This window comes from Myiozetetes cayanensis, unplaced genomic scaffold (assembly GCF_022539395.1).
Source record: "Myiozetetes cayanensis isolate MyiCay16 unplaced genomic scaffold, myiCay2020 scf1, whole genome shotgun sequence".
Lineage (NCBI taxonomy): Eukaryota > Metazoa > Chordata > Aves > Passeriformes > Tyrannidae > Myiozetetes > Myiozetetes cayanensis.
Window position 1 is genome coordinate 129,989,810 of NW_026086604.1, and position 17,887 is coordinate 130,007,696.

General features: G+C 38.0%; 1 protein-coding gene across 1 annotated transcript in view; it reads right to left on the reverse strand.

Annotated features, from left to right (window-relative positions):
* Positions 1-190: 190 nt before the first annotated feature.
* Positions 191-17,887, reverse strand: part of NMT2 (N-myristoyltransferase 2) — a 35,184-nt gene continuing 17,487 nt past the window's right edge. The window contains exons 4-12 of the mRNA XM_050328100.1: positions 16,792-16,910; positions 16,604-16,695; positions 16,381-16,497; positions 15,549-15,719; positions 14,301-14,409; positions 10,686-10,856; positions 8,037-8,204; positions 4,635-4,772; positions 191-4,434 (exon numbers count right to left, since the gene is read on the reverse strand). Of these exons, the coding sequence (XP_050184057.1) occupies positions 4,414-4,434; positions 4,635-4,772; positions 8,037-8,204; positions 10,686-10,856; positions 14,301-14,409; positions 15,549-15,719; positions 16,381-16,497; positions 16,604-16,695; positions 16,792-16,910 (1,106 nt within the window). The 3' untranslated portion in view covers positions 191-4,413. The remainder of the gene's footprint in view (positions 4,435-4,634; positions 4,773-8,036; positions 8,205-10,685; positions 10,857-14,300; positions 14,410-15,548; positions 15,720-16,380; positions 16,498-16,603; positions 16,696-16,791; positions 16,911-17,887) is intronic.

Here is a 17,887-nt window from a genome sequence, read left to right on the forward strand (position 1 = left end):
CTTTACCTGGGGATATTTCATTTGTAGTTGGAGATCAGAGAGTTCAAGTTGGTAATGAACATGCCAAAGTAATTTTAAGAGATAATTTATACATCTCTGGAATTAATGCAAGCATTAAATGAACTTTGTATCTTTACACAGATGAACATGCTTTAAGCAAAACAGATTTAAGTGTAATTACTCAAACAAATCAGTACGAAAAGTGAAAGTTTATTTAAACAAAGGTCCATGCCAGTATAAGTCTTTTAAAGCTGGTTTCAAGTAAACAGCTGTAACAGCACAGGCAGACTTCCCTTTTGAACTCTATTATAGTTTTTTCTGCTGAACAATAAACTTGTTTTGGTCATGAATGTATGCAGACTTGGGTTTCACCTGGTACCTGGTGTATGGTATGCTGGAGGAAAAGCTTTATTTTCAAATACAAAACACAACCAAATTACTACTGCTGCAGTATGAAAAAAAAACCCCAAACCTTCCATTATTAACACACATCCTGTAAGAAAATGCAAATCTAAACTCAATTAGACTTCTAAATGAAGTCTAAAATTATTTCCCAGGAAACTGAGATAAGCCACATACTGCTGTATATAAAGTAGATGAGAGCTATAACTGCTACAAGACTGAAAACATACCACGTAACTTTTGAGTTTCCTTTAGTTTTACTGGGAACTATGAACAGTTTCCTAATGAGACAGTTGTATTATAGTAAGGAAGGGGAATATTGCTGCAATTCAGACAATCAACAGCCTAGGAATTTAGTTGTAGAAGAAAGCATAAAATACCTTAACTGAGCTACTTCGTAGTTCCTTAAAGGTGGAATTTACGCATAGTTTTCAGAGATTTGTTGATCCAAACTTCCAGTGTCATCCGATAGCTCATCTGTCTTTTGGATTTATTTAGAAATTACTTAAGTCCAGGATACCAACTACAAAGGCAGGCAACAGCAATGATTCTGTAGTCATGATGCTCCTTGAAGTTTAAACAAAACATTATGCTAAAATTTTCGTCCTTGTCTGAGGGTGGCAAGAAGAGGCAAGGTTTATTTGCCTTGCTTTGTAGTCCTTCATACATGTCCTTTGTTCTGGCTTTCTGGATGCATAAAACTTTGAAGGCATGCTAGCACTAGTGTATTTCATTCCCAGGCTGGCTAACCATAAAATAAAAGTCTTAGCATTTACACAGAGCACAAGGATTAGCTTTGGTAAAGAACATAAGCATAGCAATCATCTTTCAAGCACTTTACTGCCTGCCTAGGCCTCTCTCTGTCTTCAGGGATTTGTGTCCCCTCTGAAGATAGGAAGTTACTTTGGGAAAGAAACTATAGATGTTTAAAAAGGCAGGTGGGAAAGGTGGTGCAGCGAGCCTTACATTTGCCAATTTTTGTACAAACACCTCTTGGGTTTTGAGGAGTCTTATCTTCATAGCAAGCCTAATGCACAGGTTCAAGTTTGGAAACAACAGAAGAACCTCTCCCATTGAGCTGCTGACAGTGACACCCACACAGATAATCATCTTTTGTTAAGGACCTGCTTAGGAAGTGAAAGTGAGTTGAGATAATTTTCACCTCCCAAGTAACTGTCTTACTGTGTGGGTGTAGGCTGAGACACCTTCAAGATTCATGTCCTCTTGATGCTGTGATATTTCAGCAAAGCACTCGAGGTGAAGAGCACTCAACAGGGACAGAAAAGACCACGCTGGATTGCACAGCTGTTAGGTAACACACACAGGTTCATGAACAGAACTCTCCAGGAACTGCCCCAGCACTTGGGCTCAGCTGCCCACTTCCCTCATGCTCTCTGACCGACAAATTTTCTCTCAGCTATAGTGCTGACAACTTCTACAGGAGCGTAACTCTGCCCTCTTTCCCCTCAGTTAACATGGAAAGTGAGCCAGAAAACAAGATGGAAGTTTACCCCTTGGGTTCAGAAGCAAATGGCACTATTTTACTAGAACAGAGCAAAAAAGTGGCCACGTTCCTCTCTTCATGTGCCCTAACCTGTAGATTTGGGCAGAAAGCCAGCCCGCAGGAAACCCAGGATCAAATCTATCTTCTGCCAGGACATAATTGGTCCCATCATGGCCTCAATTTTACAAACAACAGTACTGGGGAGGACTTGCCTTTTCTGATTCCAGAGGAGAGAGGAGAAAAGAAAACACCTGCCTAACATCTCTTCCACGTGCATTTTTTTGAGGGGAAGGAAGGCAGAGAACATGAGTGTATCTTCCACCTGGCATTCAACACCACCCATCCAGATTAGGGAGAGCTGGGCTGTGACTGTTTCTTAGCAAGGAGGTACCTTACAGATGAGGACAGAGCTGTGCCCTGCTGTCCCACCTCACATTAGGCAGCCCTGAGCGAGGATTGACAAGGCTCTGCCCTTAGAACTGAAGCAGCCCACACTGAGCCCCTTGGTGAACCTCCTCCTCATCCCAGAGGGCTCCAATGAGAATGCCCTGCCAGGGGGGCACCTTCATGCCTTTTGGGAGTTAAAAACTTAAGTCTTCAATGGAGTTGAGATTAAATTCTTCTTGTTATCTCAGATACCACTACCATCAGTTCCATTTTCAGGCACTTAATTCTCCTCAGGCCTCACACAGAGAGTCCAAACTTCCTCTGCACCATCTGTTATGGCTGCTACTAGCAGACAGATATCAGAGTGGCCAGAGATGTAAAGCCCAACTGCACCATTAGATCTCCTTTGAAGTCTTTTTAAATTCATGAGGTCCCAAGCTGGTGCACACCCAGGGGTCAGACAAACCACATTCAGTCCCTTCCTTTGTTTGAAGGAGGTCGGATGCTTTAATCACAGAGCTATAATGCAATAAGGGAAAATATCACTGTTTCTAGGGCAGAATCCTCTCACCACAATTCAACAAGAAACCAAAACACAAACCATTCACACATTGGAAAAGGAGCAGGAAGAAAGAAAAACCCCATTGCTACAAGGAAGTGGGTAGGGCTAGCAGTTATGAAGAACAGACAAATTTATCTTCATGTACAGAATTAAACTTTCAGCAAAATCTGCTGTCAGAATTACAGGCATGTTTAAAAGGAAAGAGACATTTGCATTTCATGAGATATTCAAGTCACATTCAAAAGATGCTCACAGCACAGAGGCTTCACTACCACAATTTGGCACTTTCAGCTAGAACAGTTTCTTAATGCAGATTTTCTCAGTGCTCCCATTACTGCAGCATCCATGAGCCGAAAGAACTGCTATCATATCTAGCTATGACGCTACACTGGAATGCATATAAAGTGCTTCAGAAGCCACTCCCGTTGCTGAGCATTCATGAGGGAATTAAAACAGCTCCACCCAACAACAAAGACCAGCCCTCCTACATTTCAGGAAGTGCAGTACAGAGACTTCCAAGGACTGAGGGCAGAGCATTTTCTGCTTACCAGCCACATATATAGCAAAACTTCTTGTTCCAAATTCAGGATAAAAACACTACCAGGAACAATTTATGAATACATATTTACACAAGATAGTTTTCATTAGAATTACAGACTTCATAGGAAATCAAAGTAGACAAAGGAATATGTGCAATTTCGCAGAAGCGTTGAAAACATTCAAACTATAAACATCCTGATAGCACTACTAAAATTCTTAGTTTTACACACAGGCTGATGTTATTCTACTGAGGAAAAACTAAGGTTTTGTGCCACAACTGTAAATTAAGTACAGTAATGTAGTATCATTCCGGCAACATAGATAACACCTGCACTGAACAGTGCGATACTGTTAAATCAATCCACTGATCTATTGAAGATCAAAGTACAAATCTGTATTTTTATTGATTTGGCAGCGTTGCTTATGGAGAAACAAATGCACTAGTTAAACCAGTACATTGTCATACTGCTCCAGTTACAAAAACATCCAGGACTTTCGTAGAGCTACAAACTTATCATACTTCTTGATTTTCCCCCAAATGATGATATCCACGTGAAGTAAATAAGCAAAGATACTCGAATTTGTATCCTTCATTCTGTTACACTGACAAACATACACCACCACTTAATAAATAGAAATGCAGCAGTTCATCCACATAATAGCAAATATTTTTGTACCCTAATCCACCACTGAAGTTCAGTTTGTACAAAACAGTCTTTTCTACAGAGTGGAAAAAAATACCTTCTTCTCATCAAGGTGCAAGCTAAGCTTTGAAACTTAAATGAATGTGCTTTTTATTCTTTTCATGGACAATAGAAGAGTTTCATGGGCCTTCTGATCTATCTGAAAATGCATAAATTTGGTCACATGTGGATGTTTTCACTGTTCAGATTTAATGGACTATTTCAGTATCACCGACGTTGTGCTTTTACTCCTCTTGAACAATACCATTCCAAGAGTTATGAAGATCAAATTAACTCAAAATGATGACCTCAGAGTTCTAGAAACATGAGTGTCCTCATTGTAATACAAGACCAACCTAAAGGAAGAAGAAAAATATAGCATTTTAGTTCAAGTATGGCAATAAATCTAAACATCAATAGTTTTCTGCACCTCAATTATGGATCATAAATAGGGCCAATTAAAAAAGTTATTTTAAAACTTCTGCCCATTTCTGGCCAGCGTAGATTAATGTACATTTACACCTAACAGAATTCAGAAACTTTTTTTCTCCCTTACCTTTTCAGATTCCATGCCTGGACACCTCCAGTTGTACAAATAATACTGCAAATTTCCATCTCCAATCCCAAACTTGAGTTTTTCCAGGAATGTTTTGTTTTCCATTAAGTCTAGTGCATTGAACACATCAAATCCTTTCTGGTAACAGCAAAACATTTTTAAAATTTTATTTTTTTAAGATTCAAATGACACTTTACACAGTGGCATACAGTATATCCAAGAGACTAGGCTAATTAAAAGGAAAAAAAGACAATTAAATAAATCTTGTCTTTTAATTAGGTACACACACAAAGACATATTCCCAATAAAAACCGAAGTATAGTGCACAGCTTTTCTTGAAGATTATCTCCAAGAGGGTACAGATTTTATAGCCACTTTCAGGGTCTAAGGTCTAAAGAGTCCCTAAGGCATTTTCTGTAATTTTATCCTTACAGATACACATTTTTTAAAATCACATACAGTGTTTTGACACACATGGCCTATTCCAGCTGAAGCTGCATAAATACAGCTTACAGTGTTTTTCATCAATTTATCATTCTGTTAACGATAAACATATTTTTGTGATTCAGTCCTTTTCTGAAATGCCACTGTCTTTAGAACTCAAATATTTCACAATAGTCCCTCCCCTATTCATGTACCCTTTACCAACTCTTCTCTTCATAAACCTCCCAAATTCACCACTCAGAGAGCCATTTCTTCTCTGAGAAGAGCCACGTGGCCAAATCAGTCTCAGAGTTTTGTGCAGCAACACAAACATACTCAAATCCTAACTTACTGTGAGCTCTCAACAAGCCACATAAACCCAAGGTCAGTTAAGCCATTACAGTGACAACCAGCATGTATGGACACCTGAATTTGCTTGGGGGTGTGGATTTAAGGGATTCTACATGGGATTCTGACCTAAGATCTTGGAGTCTTAACAGCACCAAGGTAGTGCACCAGCAGGACACGATGTACTCTTAAGACAAAATTAAGTTACAAAACAATACAGCTCAATTATTTAAATACAAGAAGATGGGGTAAGCAACATTCAGTATAAAAATCAGGTGGGTTTTTTCTCTTTTAAATGAGCATCCCATATCAGAAAAAAAGGGGATTGAAGGAAATGAGCATTTTAAGCTCTACATCAGGACTATTCAAAGAAAGTCACAAAGCACGGACAGTAAGTTTAGTAAGGTTTCCCACTACCTTGCAAAAAGATCACTCTGTGTGCAGATGAAGTTTTGCTAAGTTAAATGTGCTGTGAAAAACCACACAGAAACAAGACAAATAAGGTGGCGAGGATTTGACACTTGGCATTGAAAGTAGATTTTGAAATATTCCAAGTTAGGAATAGATAGTAACAGAAATCTCAGAAGGCAGGAAGGGAAGCAGAGGAGAATAGAGAAGCACCCTAGGTACAGACACATTAAGCTCTGCAATTAAACACTCAAAATTCAAATAAATTATGAACTCTACAGATGTTTTAATTCAGTATCTTAAACATTTGCAGATTAGGTTCAGGTTGGTATCTTATGAGAGGTACAAAAAGGCTCCTGTTCAAAGGTACTTTCTCCACAGCTCTAGACAGACTATTGAAGCAGACTCAGAAGTGAATTTCTTCCTTATTTCTAAGCTCTCTCCTGTTCTAGATCTAGACACTGAGTATCATCTTCCACAACAAAATACATAGGGTTTTGGAGGGATTATCCTGATGCAAAATCCCACTTTCTCCATGCAGAATGCATGGAACCTAAGCAAGTAACTCTAAATTCTGGGTTTTACTTTGAGGGTCGGTGTTTTATCCTATAACTGCCAAGATTTTACTAGACTTAGCTCTAAGCTAATTTTATATGGTATGATATGAAGATAAAAATAAACATTAAACTGGCACACAAACCCTGAAAGCAATTTGCTGAGTTAGATTTGTACCTCCAAACCCCATTATTTGGAGTGAAAGTGCAGAAGGGACGATGGTGTGTTTTCCCCAGCCAAGAGCCAAACTCCCTCACAGCCTGGGGCTTGCTCCTCTCCCACAGGATGGGGAGAAAACAGAAGGAAGGCAAGACACGTTGCGAATCGAAATAATGACAGTTTGATAGAGAAAGCAAAAGTGCAGGCACAAGCAAAGCAAAAAGAAGAACTCATTCACTACTTCCCCTCAGCAGGCAGATGTCAAGCTCCTTTCTGGAAAGCAAGATCTCAGCATGCATGATTGTTAGGGAAGATAAATGCTATCCCTGGGAGTATCCCCCCCCTTCCTCCTCTCTGGCTTCAGCCTTTATTGTGGAGCAGAACATCATACAAGATGCAGTACCTCTTTGGTCAGCTAGCATCAGCTGTCCTGGCTGTGTCCCAGCTTCTTGCCCACCCCCAGCCTACTCGTGGTGGGGGAAAGGGAGAAAGCCTTGAGGCTGAGCAAGCACTCTTCAGTAACAGCCAAAATACTGGTGTGTTATCAGCCCTGCTTTAGTCACCAAGTGCAGCACCATATGGGCTGCTAGGAAGAAAGTTAACTCCATCCCAGCCAGACTCAGTATGTTTGTAAACAAAAAGCTGTGAACACGACTGCATTTATCAGCTTTCTTTCCTTGCCTCAGCTCTCACCACGTAAAACTCAAGTGCCAGACCTACAAATGTTATTAGGCATCTAATGATGCAGACAGGCTCAGCTGGTACTTTTGAAATCCACAGGTGTGTAAATCCCATTATTTAACAACACCTGCACAGCTCTGTACCACAGAATATGTGACCACTGGTATTGACCCTGCACTCCCATGAAACCCTGATGACTAAGAGCTGAGCATTAGTTTTTCATCAGACAGTACTAAACCCTTAAAATTCTTCTGTTTAAGAACTTCATTTATACTCTTTTCCCTTCCATTCAATCAAACCATCTGTCAGTGTAATTCCATGCTTAAAAGCTACAACATGACATCACCTACAAACCTGTAGAGGTTGCAATTAGTAACACAATAAAATGATAAAGCTTACATAAATTTTACATTAAATGAACTTACATAAATTACATAAACTTTTACATTTTTTAGAAATAAAAAATAATTTATATCAAAAAAATGTATTTGATAGAAGTTATTAACTCATCTCCAGGGAAATGGTTTTAGTGGTGACTATGGTCATCAATGCACTCCTGGGTGTTTATACAGTTCAAGCTACTACAAGTGCTTGATCTTTATGCACTTATCACTCCCTAGCATCACTCAAAGTAAAAGGAAAAACAAGCACAGTGCTTTGTACTTCGATATACATATTGTATATGTCTCATCAACTGCAGTCTGTGCTGCAGGCAGTAAAACTGAATGCAACGGCATGGATAAATTGCTGCCAGTACTTACCCTGCCACACCTCCTAAGAATACTTTTGTGAATGAAGCATAAAAAACCCCCACAACCCACAACTTACCAATTTGGCTATAATGAGTGCATCATTCATTAAGTCCAACAGGGGAGTCTCTGTATGAATATTGTAAAAGGAATAGGCAGCTTTGAGGCTTTTATGAACAGGATGATGCATCACTGTTGAAGGTAATGTGTAGAAACTCAGGAAGTCTGTTAAAACACCATTTGAGCCCTACAAGAAAAACCCAAACAGGTTAATTAATAAGAAGTAACAGCTCAGCTATTGGTCAGGCTAACATGGCAGTTCTACACAAGGTAAGTAATAAATCCAGCAAAGTTTGTGCACTGTAAGTATTATGGTAGAACAGCTAATCTTGGCTAAGACTTGAGGAAACAAACATTTAGATTTTTCTAAATTAGTAGCCTATTATACCACTAACATTTTGACAAGCAGTTGTCAAAGCAGTTTAGTTGGTACTCAAGCTTAATCTGCTACAGACAAAGCTAACAAAGCACATTTCCAAAAAAAACCAGTATATAAGCCTTTTTCCAACTGATTTTTAACAAAATATTCTTAAAATATTAAGGATATTTAAAAAAATCTGATGATGTTCATGTTAAGGAATAATTTTCTCATCTTTCTAAAAATAGAGAAAAAATATACTGGTGTACAAAACAAATTTAAATCAGCTTATGATTTTTAATCACCAAGCACAACCAACTATCTGGATAACAGTGCTAAATCACACTGAAATTTTAATAAAACCAAGAGTCATCAAAAAAAAGGTGCTTATACAGAAATTTAAAATATACTACAAAAAACTTCTTAATATTTCTCACACCTAAGGAAATTTAACTATCTTCAAGAGTGTAGATTAGCAGGAAATGGGAAATAATTATTACATGGGTTATGACTAACATGCTGAGCACAAAAAACTACCCAGATATTCTCTCCTGGTATTTCCAAGAAGATAAGGCAAAGGAGACACACAAATGCTTGTTATTGCTTGCTTGCTTTATTTTTGAACGGTTAGTGCTCACTATTTGGTGCTCAGCTGAAGACCTCACATAGATCCTTAAATTAACTGTACTGCTACAGTAAAAAGTAAAACAGTTGAACCTATCACATGCAGAAAAGCTATTGTCTTAGAGCAGGTATGGATCCTGTAGCAGACATAATCTAGCAAGTAACAGAAAAGTTATTAGGTCATTCGCTAAATTCAGTAAGGATGATGAAAATATTAACTTAGAAATTATACAGAGTATTTTAAGGTTTTAGCTCTGCACATTACGAAGATGATTTAAAAGTCTGACACTAATATCTCCAGGTCACACAGGTCTTAAAAAGATTTTAAGCACTAACAAACTTACATTTTCTATAGTGAAAAACTAGTTCAAGAGACAGTTTAAAACAAGCAAGTTCAGTTAGAATGGCACTGCCAGTGTCACATTCATGCTGATCCTGGTGTTTCTGGACTCTCCTGAAGGTTTCAAGCCACAAACAAAGACAAAAACCAACCCAGGAAGCAGGGTGGAGGGCAGGGAGAAGAAGGTGTGGAAAAAGAAGGAGGGACTACAAATCAGAACATGGAAAAGTCCAGTGAGCACTAGACCCGCTACAAAGTGAGTACAAAGCTAAGTTTGGACAATGACATCGGATGAGCAGGACCACTCATCTCCAGCAGCACTAAATTTCCTAATTCATCTGAGGCTCCTGCACAAATTCAGGCTGCAGTGTAGGAACACTGAGCTTTACAACCTGTAGCTTCTGTTAGGAGCTGGTCGGTTTAACGATGTTACTGCTGATCATTTTTAAATAACCTTATCACTTTAAACAAAGTAATACACTATCTAAATATGATGTCTATAACTGATTTTGTATGGACTCAAAGGGAAGAGCATATCTTCCTCCACTAGCTTTATTGCACCTGTTCCAAATGCTAATATTTTCCTGCATCTGCTTATTTTGAGAGCAGCATTATGATCAACTGTTTGGAAGGTGAAGGTGGTAGGTGTATATATATATATATATATAAAATATGTGTATATATAGTATATATAGAGTATATATATAGTATACATATACTATATATATACTCTATATATACTATATATATATGCACACAGAAATTCAAACGTATATATACACACATACTTTTATTGAAAAAAACACATTTTACTGTAGCAGATCATCAAAACCCATCATTTTCCTAATAGGTGCATCTAAAATTGGGTTTAAAAATAAAGAATTTTGTACTGGTGTATGACAGAAACGTTTACACCTGAGAGAATGATAGTCAATTCAAACCAAATCCTTATCTCAGTCACTGCATCATTATTCCTTTATTTCTAGAAAAGGAGGTTTGAAGATTACTGCTTATTATCATATCATATCTCTGTGGAAAGAGAATCAAGAAATGCAGGTGGAAGAGTTGACCTTAAAGTATCTAGGTTCTTTGCTGTAATCTTGCTAAGACAGTGATATTTCAGAATTCTTTAAGATATCCTATTATAAGAGCACTGCAGTTTATGACAGCCTAACTTTTTTTTGTTAACAGAATGCAATACAAAGAACAAAACCTGTAATCATGATATCAAATTCTACCTGTAATGCACATTTTTCATACAGCCCACATTTCAAAAATTTGATGCTGATATGAACTACCAAAGTGGCATTCACATATACATTCATGTACATTAGGGCATATTTTACCTCCACCACATAAGTGTCAATAATATGATCCCGAGGCAGGAACCAGTGGGCTACCTCTTCTTCATCCATCACAGGAGCAAGATTAAACTGTTTCAAGTAAGTGTTGATTAATTCTTGTACTGCTTTAGTATCTTTTTGCTCCATTGGTCTTAAACCTGAAGTCTTTGTGGCCTTATTGTAACAAAAGAAAAATACATGTTAAGATGTTGAAAGAAAAACTGCAAACACAGCAAAGGCTGAAAGTAGCTTGCAGAGTCACTACACTTGGTATAATGCATTCATTATTAGTCTACTTCATCCCAGACACTTAATTCATCATGCTATTTTACAAATGGCTTTCAATCAGAATTCCCTCTCTTCTAATTATTGAAACAGTCTGGGGCACTTCAATCTTTATATTTCATTATTGAACAAACCTCATTTCTCCAGAGAAAGACATTCTGCTGCCAACAGCTTAGACTTTGTGCAGTTTGTATTTTTTTTTTTAGGTCAGTCTATTTCTTACTTTCTTCTAAACTACCTAAGGCCCAGACACAGAAGCAAAACAATGTAACTTGTGTATCAGAAGTTAATCTGAGGACAAGAACACAAGCAATTCAAATTTATGGAAATTAGAGTCAAACTATACATCAAAATCAGCTGATAAAGTCTAATTAGAAATCATTTAACAAAAAAGATTCCAAGGACTGCTTAGTGTACCCATTCCCAGCATTTGCAAACTCCCTTGCTAACCCAAGTTTCTATACAGGCACAACTGCTATTCTGTTAACAAGAAAGCTTCTCATAACTTACAGCTGCCTGAAATTAAAAACCTACAGTATTTAAACAGGGTTTTGTTTTTTTTTTTTTTTACTTTAAACATCAGAAGAGAAAAAAATTGCCTTCTAGCACTATGCAATTAATTTAAACAAGCGAAGGTGATTAAAATTTTCTTGTTAGCTTTCCTGACTATTTCCTTTTAGGGAGGCTAACACTTGTTCTCTTCAGAGCTCATTTATCCTGCTTCATCTGTCTAAGCTACATACTTGGGCACGTATCACATTAATCATAGCAAACTCAATTGCAAGAGCAGCCAGGTAGAGACTTGATTACTGGAAACCTGAAATTAGTGTAGCTGATTAGGCTTTGGCCAAAAGGCATTATTGTCGGGGAGGTATTACTGATGCACTCTGGGAGTCAGCAGAAAGATGAGAAATCAAGGCATGTTTTGCCACAGCTCTGGACTGTGTATTACATTTTAGTCTTCCTGCTTTTCTGAGCAGCCTGGGACTATGGTTTGACTCCACAACAGCACATCACCTATATTTTAAAATGCCTTTATTCCATAAGGGTGTACACCTGACAAACAGGAAGGATGGAGGAAAAGCAGCTGGGCTGGAACATCTTCTTCCCCAGCAATGCTCAGAATGTCCACCACTAAATGATTATTTGCAACCCCAGAAATGAAGGAAAGTGTACAGAATGGGGCTAAAATTTGTTTCTCTGCTTCACATATCAAGCTGCACTGGCCACACATTCATGCAACTCTCAGTGTCAGGATCTCAATCAGTCAGGAAAAGATGTACAAACATGCTCCTCTCCTAGCTCTAAATACAGACAAAATTTACCTCTTTCAGAAAACTCCTTTCTTTTTATTTCTATAGGTATGTGCACAGCCTTTAGTGAGGGTAGTATTTATTAATTACAGTACTTATTATATCTGAAAACCTTTTTAATTCAGGCTGTTCAAGTGATTAGGAATGATTAATTCTCTTAAAGGGAGATGAGCTCCCAGTGGCAATGATATTCCAAGGACGCTAAGAAAAGAGGTTAAAATACAAGAAACAGTGTTTGGTGCTGAGGGACAGGATAGCATGGCCTGAATTATCAAATTTGTGTGACAGTCCTGTTTATGATAACAGCCCAAAACTCAGAAAAAGATTCCCAACAGCACTCAAACACTTTCTCAAGGAAAAAAACAATATCCAAATAAACCCAGAGCACAAGACTTAGAGAGAAAATATTAGCACAAAGATTAAATCTTCATTTTCTATGGCAGAAGTTCCCAAATCCACTCTAAAAATAAACAACTGAGGTATATGGTCTCCTACATAATTTAGTTTTAAAAGCTGATTTTGAAAGCACCCATTTTCTATTTGCACTTCTGTGCACAGTATATGTTTGCCTTAGCTATAGTAATGAGATACAATGTTTTCCATAATTCACTTTTCTGTTGAAGCTGGGTTTTATGCTAAAGGAAGATGATCAGGGTATAAATGCTGTTTCTAATGACTCTCTGTAGTTACACTTTTGGTACTGTAAGTAAGATCCTTATTCTTTAAACTATTCGCTTCCTGAATTGTTTCCATGAGAAACATTACTAGAGTTGCCACCAAAACCTATATTTGAAATTGTACACTGCACTTCTTTCAGACTGTTGTAAAAATGTCTTCAAGATTTGATGGAAGCTATATTTAGCTTTCCAAGATTAAAACCTAATTAATTTGGTTATTAATTCTGAAGCTCTGAAAACTGCTGCCCTGCACGCAAGGGAGAAGCTGCGTGTGCAGCACAGTTGGCACACAGGCAGCGCAGGAAGCGAGCCTCTCCGACAGCAGCAGGAGCTCAGATCAAGCCATGGCACGTGCTTTATTTCAAGGAGTGCTTAGTGTACTACTCAAATATTTGAGCAGTAGGAGAATCTGCAGCATCAAGCTAACAGACACAATTCTCCAAAATCAGATAAATCATTACAAAGTGCTGTGAGCGGGGAAAAAAAGCGTATTTTTAACCAAAAGGATAGATTTGTTTAAATAAAAAAAGGTCTATTGATAAGGTACAGGAAAGTATACTCTGCAATCCCTTGGAATTGAAAGGTGGCTTTTACAAGCAAAGAAATTGTTTTCACCATAAAGCTCAGACTGGCTTCTACAGGCTATTAATTACAGCAACGAGATTTTTTAATCATACATAGTACTTACACTGACTTGCCCTGTCATGGAAATTTCACCCTAAGGCTTTTTGCAAGCTTAACTATTAGCTGCAAACATGAGAAAAAATATTTTTAACTAACCTAACTATGCTAGAACACCTGTTATTTACTAGACCAGGCAAACAAAAAGTACACAACATACTGAGGTGGCTTTTGCTGAGCCTCCTCATTGCAAAGAACAACATTCTCTGATTGAACAGAAAAAGATGTGAATTAGAGTGGAATCAAGAATATGATTGTACTCAGCCAAGTTGCTGATGGACTTCTCTGAGAATTTTAAGACATGAACTGTTGATTTTCTGTACCAGTAATCTCTTAACAGATTAAACATACCGAGAATAGTCTTATGCATCTTCAGCTCAATCCCACATGCTTATGAAGTCAAGGTTTCTGGTTTTTTTGACTTTGTTTAAGGATTTTAGGTCAAAATTTATGTTTTCTCCATACAGAGATCCAGATTTCCAGCAATAGCCTCTTCTGTTTAGTATAGCCCTTAATGTCTTTTTCATCAACCAGAGATTATTTTTTTAATGTCCTGCACACACTGCCTTTACACAGAAAAGCCTGTGCTGTCAGAGACAGATGGAAGGTTATTTTAGGCTTCACAATAACTGTGGGGATTCTCTAGAAGTCATACTGCTTACATCAGGAAGTCTGTAGAGCTTCATTGTTCTTTGTAGAGTCATGTTTCTACTCAAATGTGAAAATTTGACCTCCACCAATTTTCTGGGATTTAGTGATCGATGCCAATACCTGGAAATAAAATTAATCATGAGTTTAAATACTATCTTAAGTGACAGCTTTACTTGCATCCATTTCCCTGCTTTATTGCATTGGTCCTTCTCCTCTCCAAATTTGTTTCTAAGCAAGCCTTTACTATGTCTGTAAGAAGCTTAAGCAACAAAAAAATTAAGGAAAAGCTATATCCAAGCAATAGCTTTTAAACAGGCCTGCTATCACAGTATTTTGAATTTAGGCAAATACTTTTGATACAGAATGAGTGAGCACAGGGCTAAACATTTTAGTACTTATCATAGCTCTGAAAAACTCACCATACTTCCATGGGTAACATTTATTCTCTTGTGCAGACAGGACTCTCTGCTCGTGTCTAAGCCTTTGGTTGAAGATCTCCCCTCCTGGGAGATCACTGTGCAACAGATTACTGTTACTCTGTTACTAACACAGCATGGCTTTTTTTCTCCCCATCCTTCCCTACAGAAACTTACAGGATCTTTGCTGTTGGTAGGTACAAAACAATTTCAAATCAAAAACTACTCTGTCCTCCAGAATGCTAGACAGCTGGACTAAAACTGCAGGAACTGAACCTTTCCTAGCAGAAATATAATCCACTCCAAGCAAATGAAATTATACTTGGTTGTAAGTCTTCCCATGTGATAGATGTCCCATCTTTATCAAATGCTCCTGATCAAGTCCTTCTTTCTCCAGGAAAGATGAAAGTATCTCAAAAAAGCAAATCATACAATTCCCAGAAATGCTCTGCCATCTCTGGCAAGCAACCAGGTCAACAGAGAAGTGTCCCACCAGGGAAACAGGCCACTTGATAAAACACAGGTATACAACGTTGTCAGTGCTAGCATGGCTTCCACCAGAAGGTCAACAGAGATATTGATCAGTCTATTTAAGGTATGCTAAACAAAATCAAAATTAAATTTCAGTCTGAGATGCTATTTTATCCAAGGCACTGGGAGGGAAGGGGGAAAAAAAAATAAAAAAGCCCACCCTGAGAAACATTCAGGCCTTCAGGTTAGTCAAGGTCACAACGTTTAACATCTCTGAATGTTATGCTTTTATTGTTTCAGGCAATTACATTAAATTTTCTTTAAAATGACTGCTGTAGGAACCAATGTTACTATGAGCATCACCTAGGTTACCTGCAAGTGGCCACAGGTTTGGGAAGTACCACTCCAGCAGTGTAAACAGCTTGAAAAATTCCTTCCAGGTTTACTCTTCTGGTTATTTCCCGAATCAGTACAGGTGCTACCCGTTTAGATCTCAGTTTCTTATGGACACACAGAAAATTGATTTCTACCATTTTCTTCACACTAAAAGGACAATAAATAGAGGAAAAATTAAAGAAAATTACACAGTGCATGTTTTCATTTGCATAATTAGTTTTCCACATTTCGACAGAAGAATTTGAAGTAAGAATAAATTGGCCTGTGACAAAGTACATCTGCAACAAATACTACTCTGTGACTGTAATGGCAAATTGTGCAATATGCAAGTTCTGTCTAAGGTGCTTGCTACAGTCCTTTTTCAAAGCTCTATCAAGACTCAACCCATTGCCTTACTTTAGGGTGCAGAAGGGCATCCAAGCACATGTTATGTGGTACCATTATGCTTTATGTTTGTCATGTACGAAGACCCGTCCAAGCTAGCTGATTATCCTTTAAGTACTTTCCAGTATGGTCAGAAAATTGTATGCCATTATCTGTATCATTCATCGATAAAAAAACTCCTTAAATATTTATTTGTACTCTTCATGCAATGAGCTCACAAGCTTTTTTTTTTTCCAGGGGGGAGGAGGGGGAAGTGATGAGAAGAGTAAAAAAAAAAAGTCTCTGCTATATACACAGGATTCTTCTGACTCTTTATGATCAGTGAGGCTCCTTCTCTCTTTTTTTCTATAGCAATGGACATCAGTTTAAGATTTGTTTCATAGCGTTATTCTTTTACAAACACAAAGCTAATGGTGCATTTTACCTGTCATATATACGAATACTTGCAGGGATGGCACTTATGAATCCTACCAGTTTTTTGTTTGAAGACACTCTAACCCCACAGTGCCATTGGGGTAACCAGCCTGGAGGACGTAACGCCCTAGAATTGATGACAGAAATAATTACAAATTACTGCCTAAGAAGATGTAATAAAAACACCTTTCTTTGCATTTCAGGCAGAACAGAATGTGGAACTTGCTACTCACCACAGAAGAAATTCGGGCGAATAATCAAACCTAAACATATTATCATCATCTTCTACGTAATTCTCATTTAACAATGTGTATAACTCCTTCAGCTGAAAACACACACACAAAAATGCGAAGATTTATCCATGCATCAATGCGAATAAACTTGAATTATTTTAGATACACACAAAAATTGTTTTACTTACAACTTCAGCATTGCTAAGATCCAATGTGTCCCACATAAAACCTTGTGGCAAAGAATATGGCTCTAGGCGGACATTGTCCTTATCTGGTTCAATTGCACCATGTGAAGTTATAACTTCATCTTTTGATGGAGGAGGGGAAAAAAACCAAAAAACTGTTATACTGCTAGCTTTCCTGATAGTTCTCTAAACTGCATTTAATTCACATCATGTATTTTCTCATAATTATGTGATAGGAACATGAAGCTTTTAAAAAACGGTGAAAAAATTAGTATTTTTAGTTTACACTACTCATCCTCACAGATCACATTCAGACTGATGACTGTCTTGTCAGAATATTTATAGATATGCACAGAACCACTCTAACTCCACTGATACTATTTTGTAACATAGGACAACTTATCAGCACACGCACAGCCACGAGATCCACAGTCTCATCAAGAGAAACATGTTGTACTCACATCTAACAAGCTCAGATCTTGTTTACTACTGACTTGAACAGACCTGATCTCAACTGGATTACTCAGGAGCAGTGGCACAGCAAAGCCAGGGCATTTAAGAGATACTGGTGATATGTGAAAAGTGTTCCTAAAATCCTACATGAAGGCACGCTTTCTTCTCCTCCCTTACTTTACAGCTCCAGTCCCTCAGTGTACAGCTATCAACAGCTTCTGTTCCTCTTCTACGGAGCAGCACATGCTACATCATAGAATCATTTAGGCTGGAAAAGACCTTTAAGATCATAATCTAACCACTAACCTTACACTGCCAAGCCTGCCACTAAATCATGTCCCTAAGCATCATATCTACATATCTTTTCAAAATCTCCAGGATGGTCACTCTACCACTTCCCTGGGGAGCATTTTCCAATTCTCTACAACCCCTTCAGTGAAGACATTTTTCCTAACATCCAATCTAAATCTTCCTTGGCACAACCCAAGGCTGTCTCCTGTTGTTCTATCACTTGTTACCTGGGAGAAGAGGCCGACCCCCACGTCATTATAACCTCTTTCAGGCACTTGTAGAGAGCAATAAGGTTCCCTCTGAGCCTCCTTTTCTCCAGGCTAAACAACTTCAATTGCTCCTCATAAGACTTGTG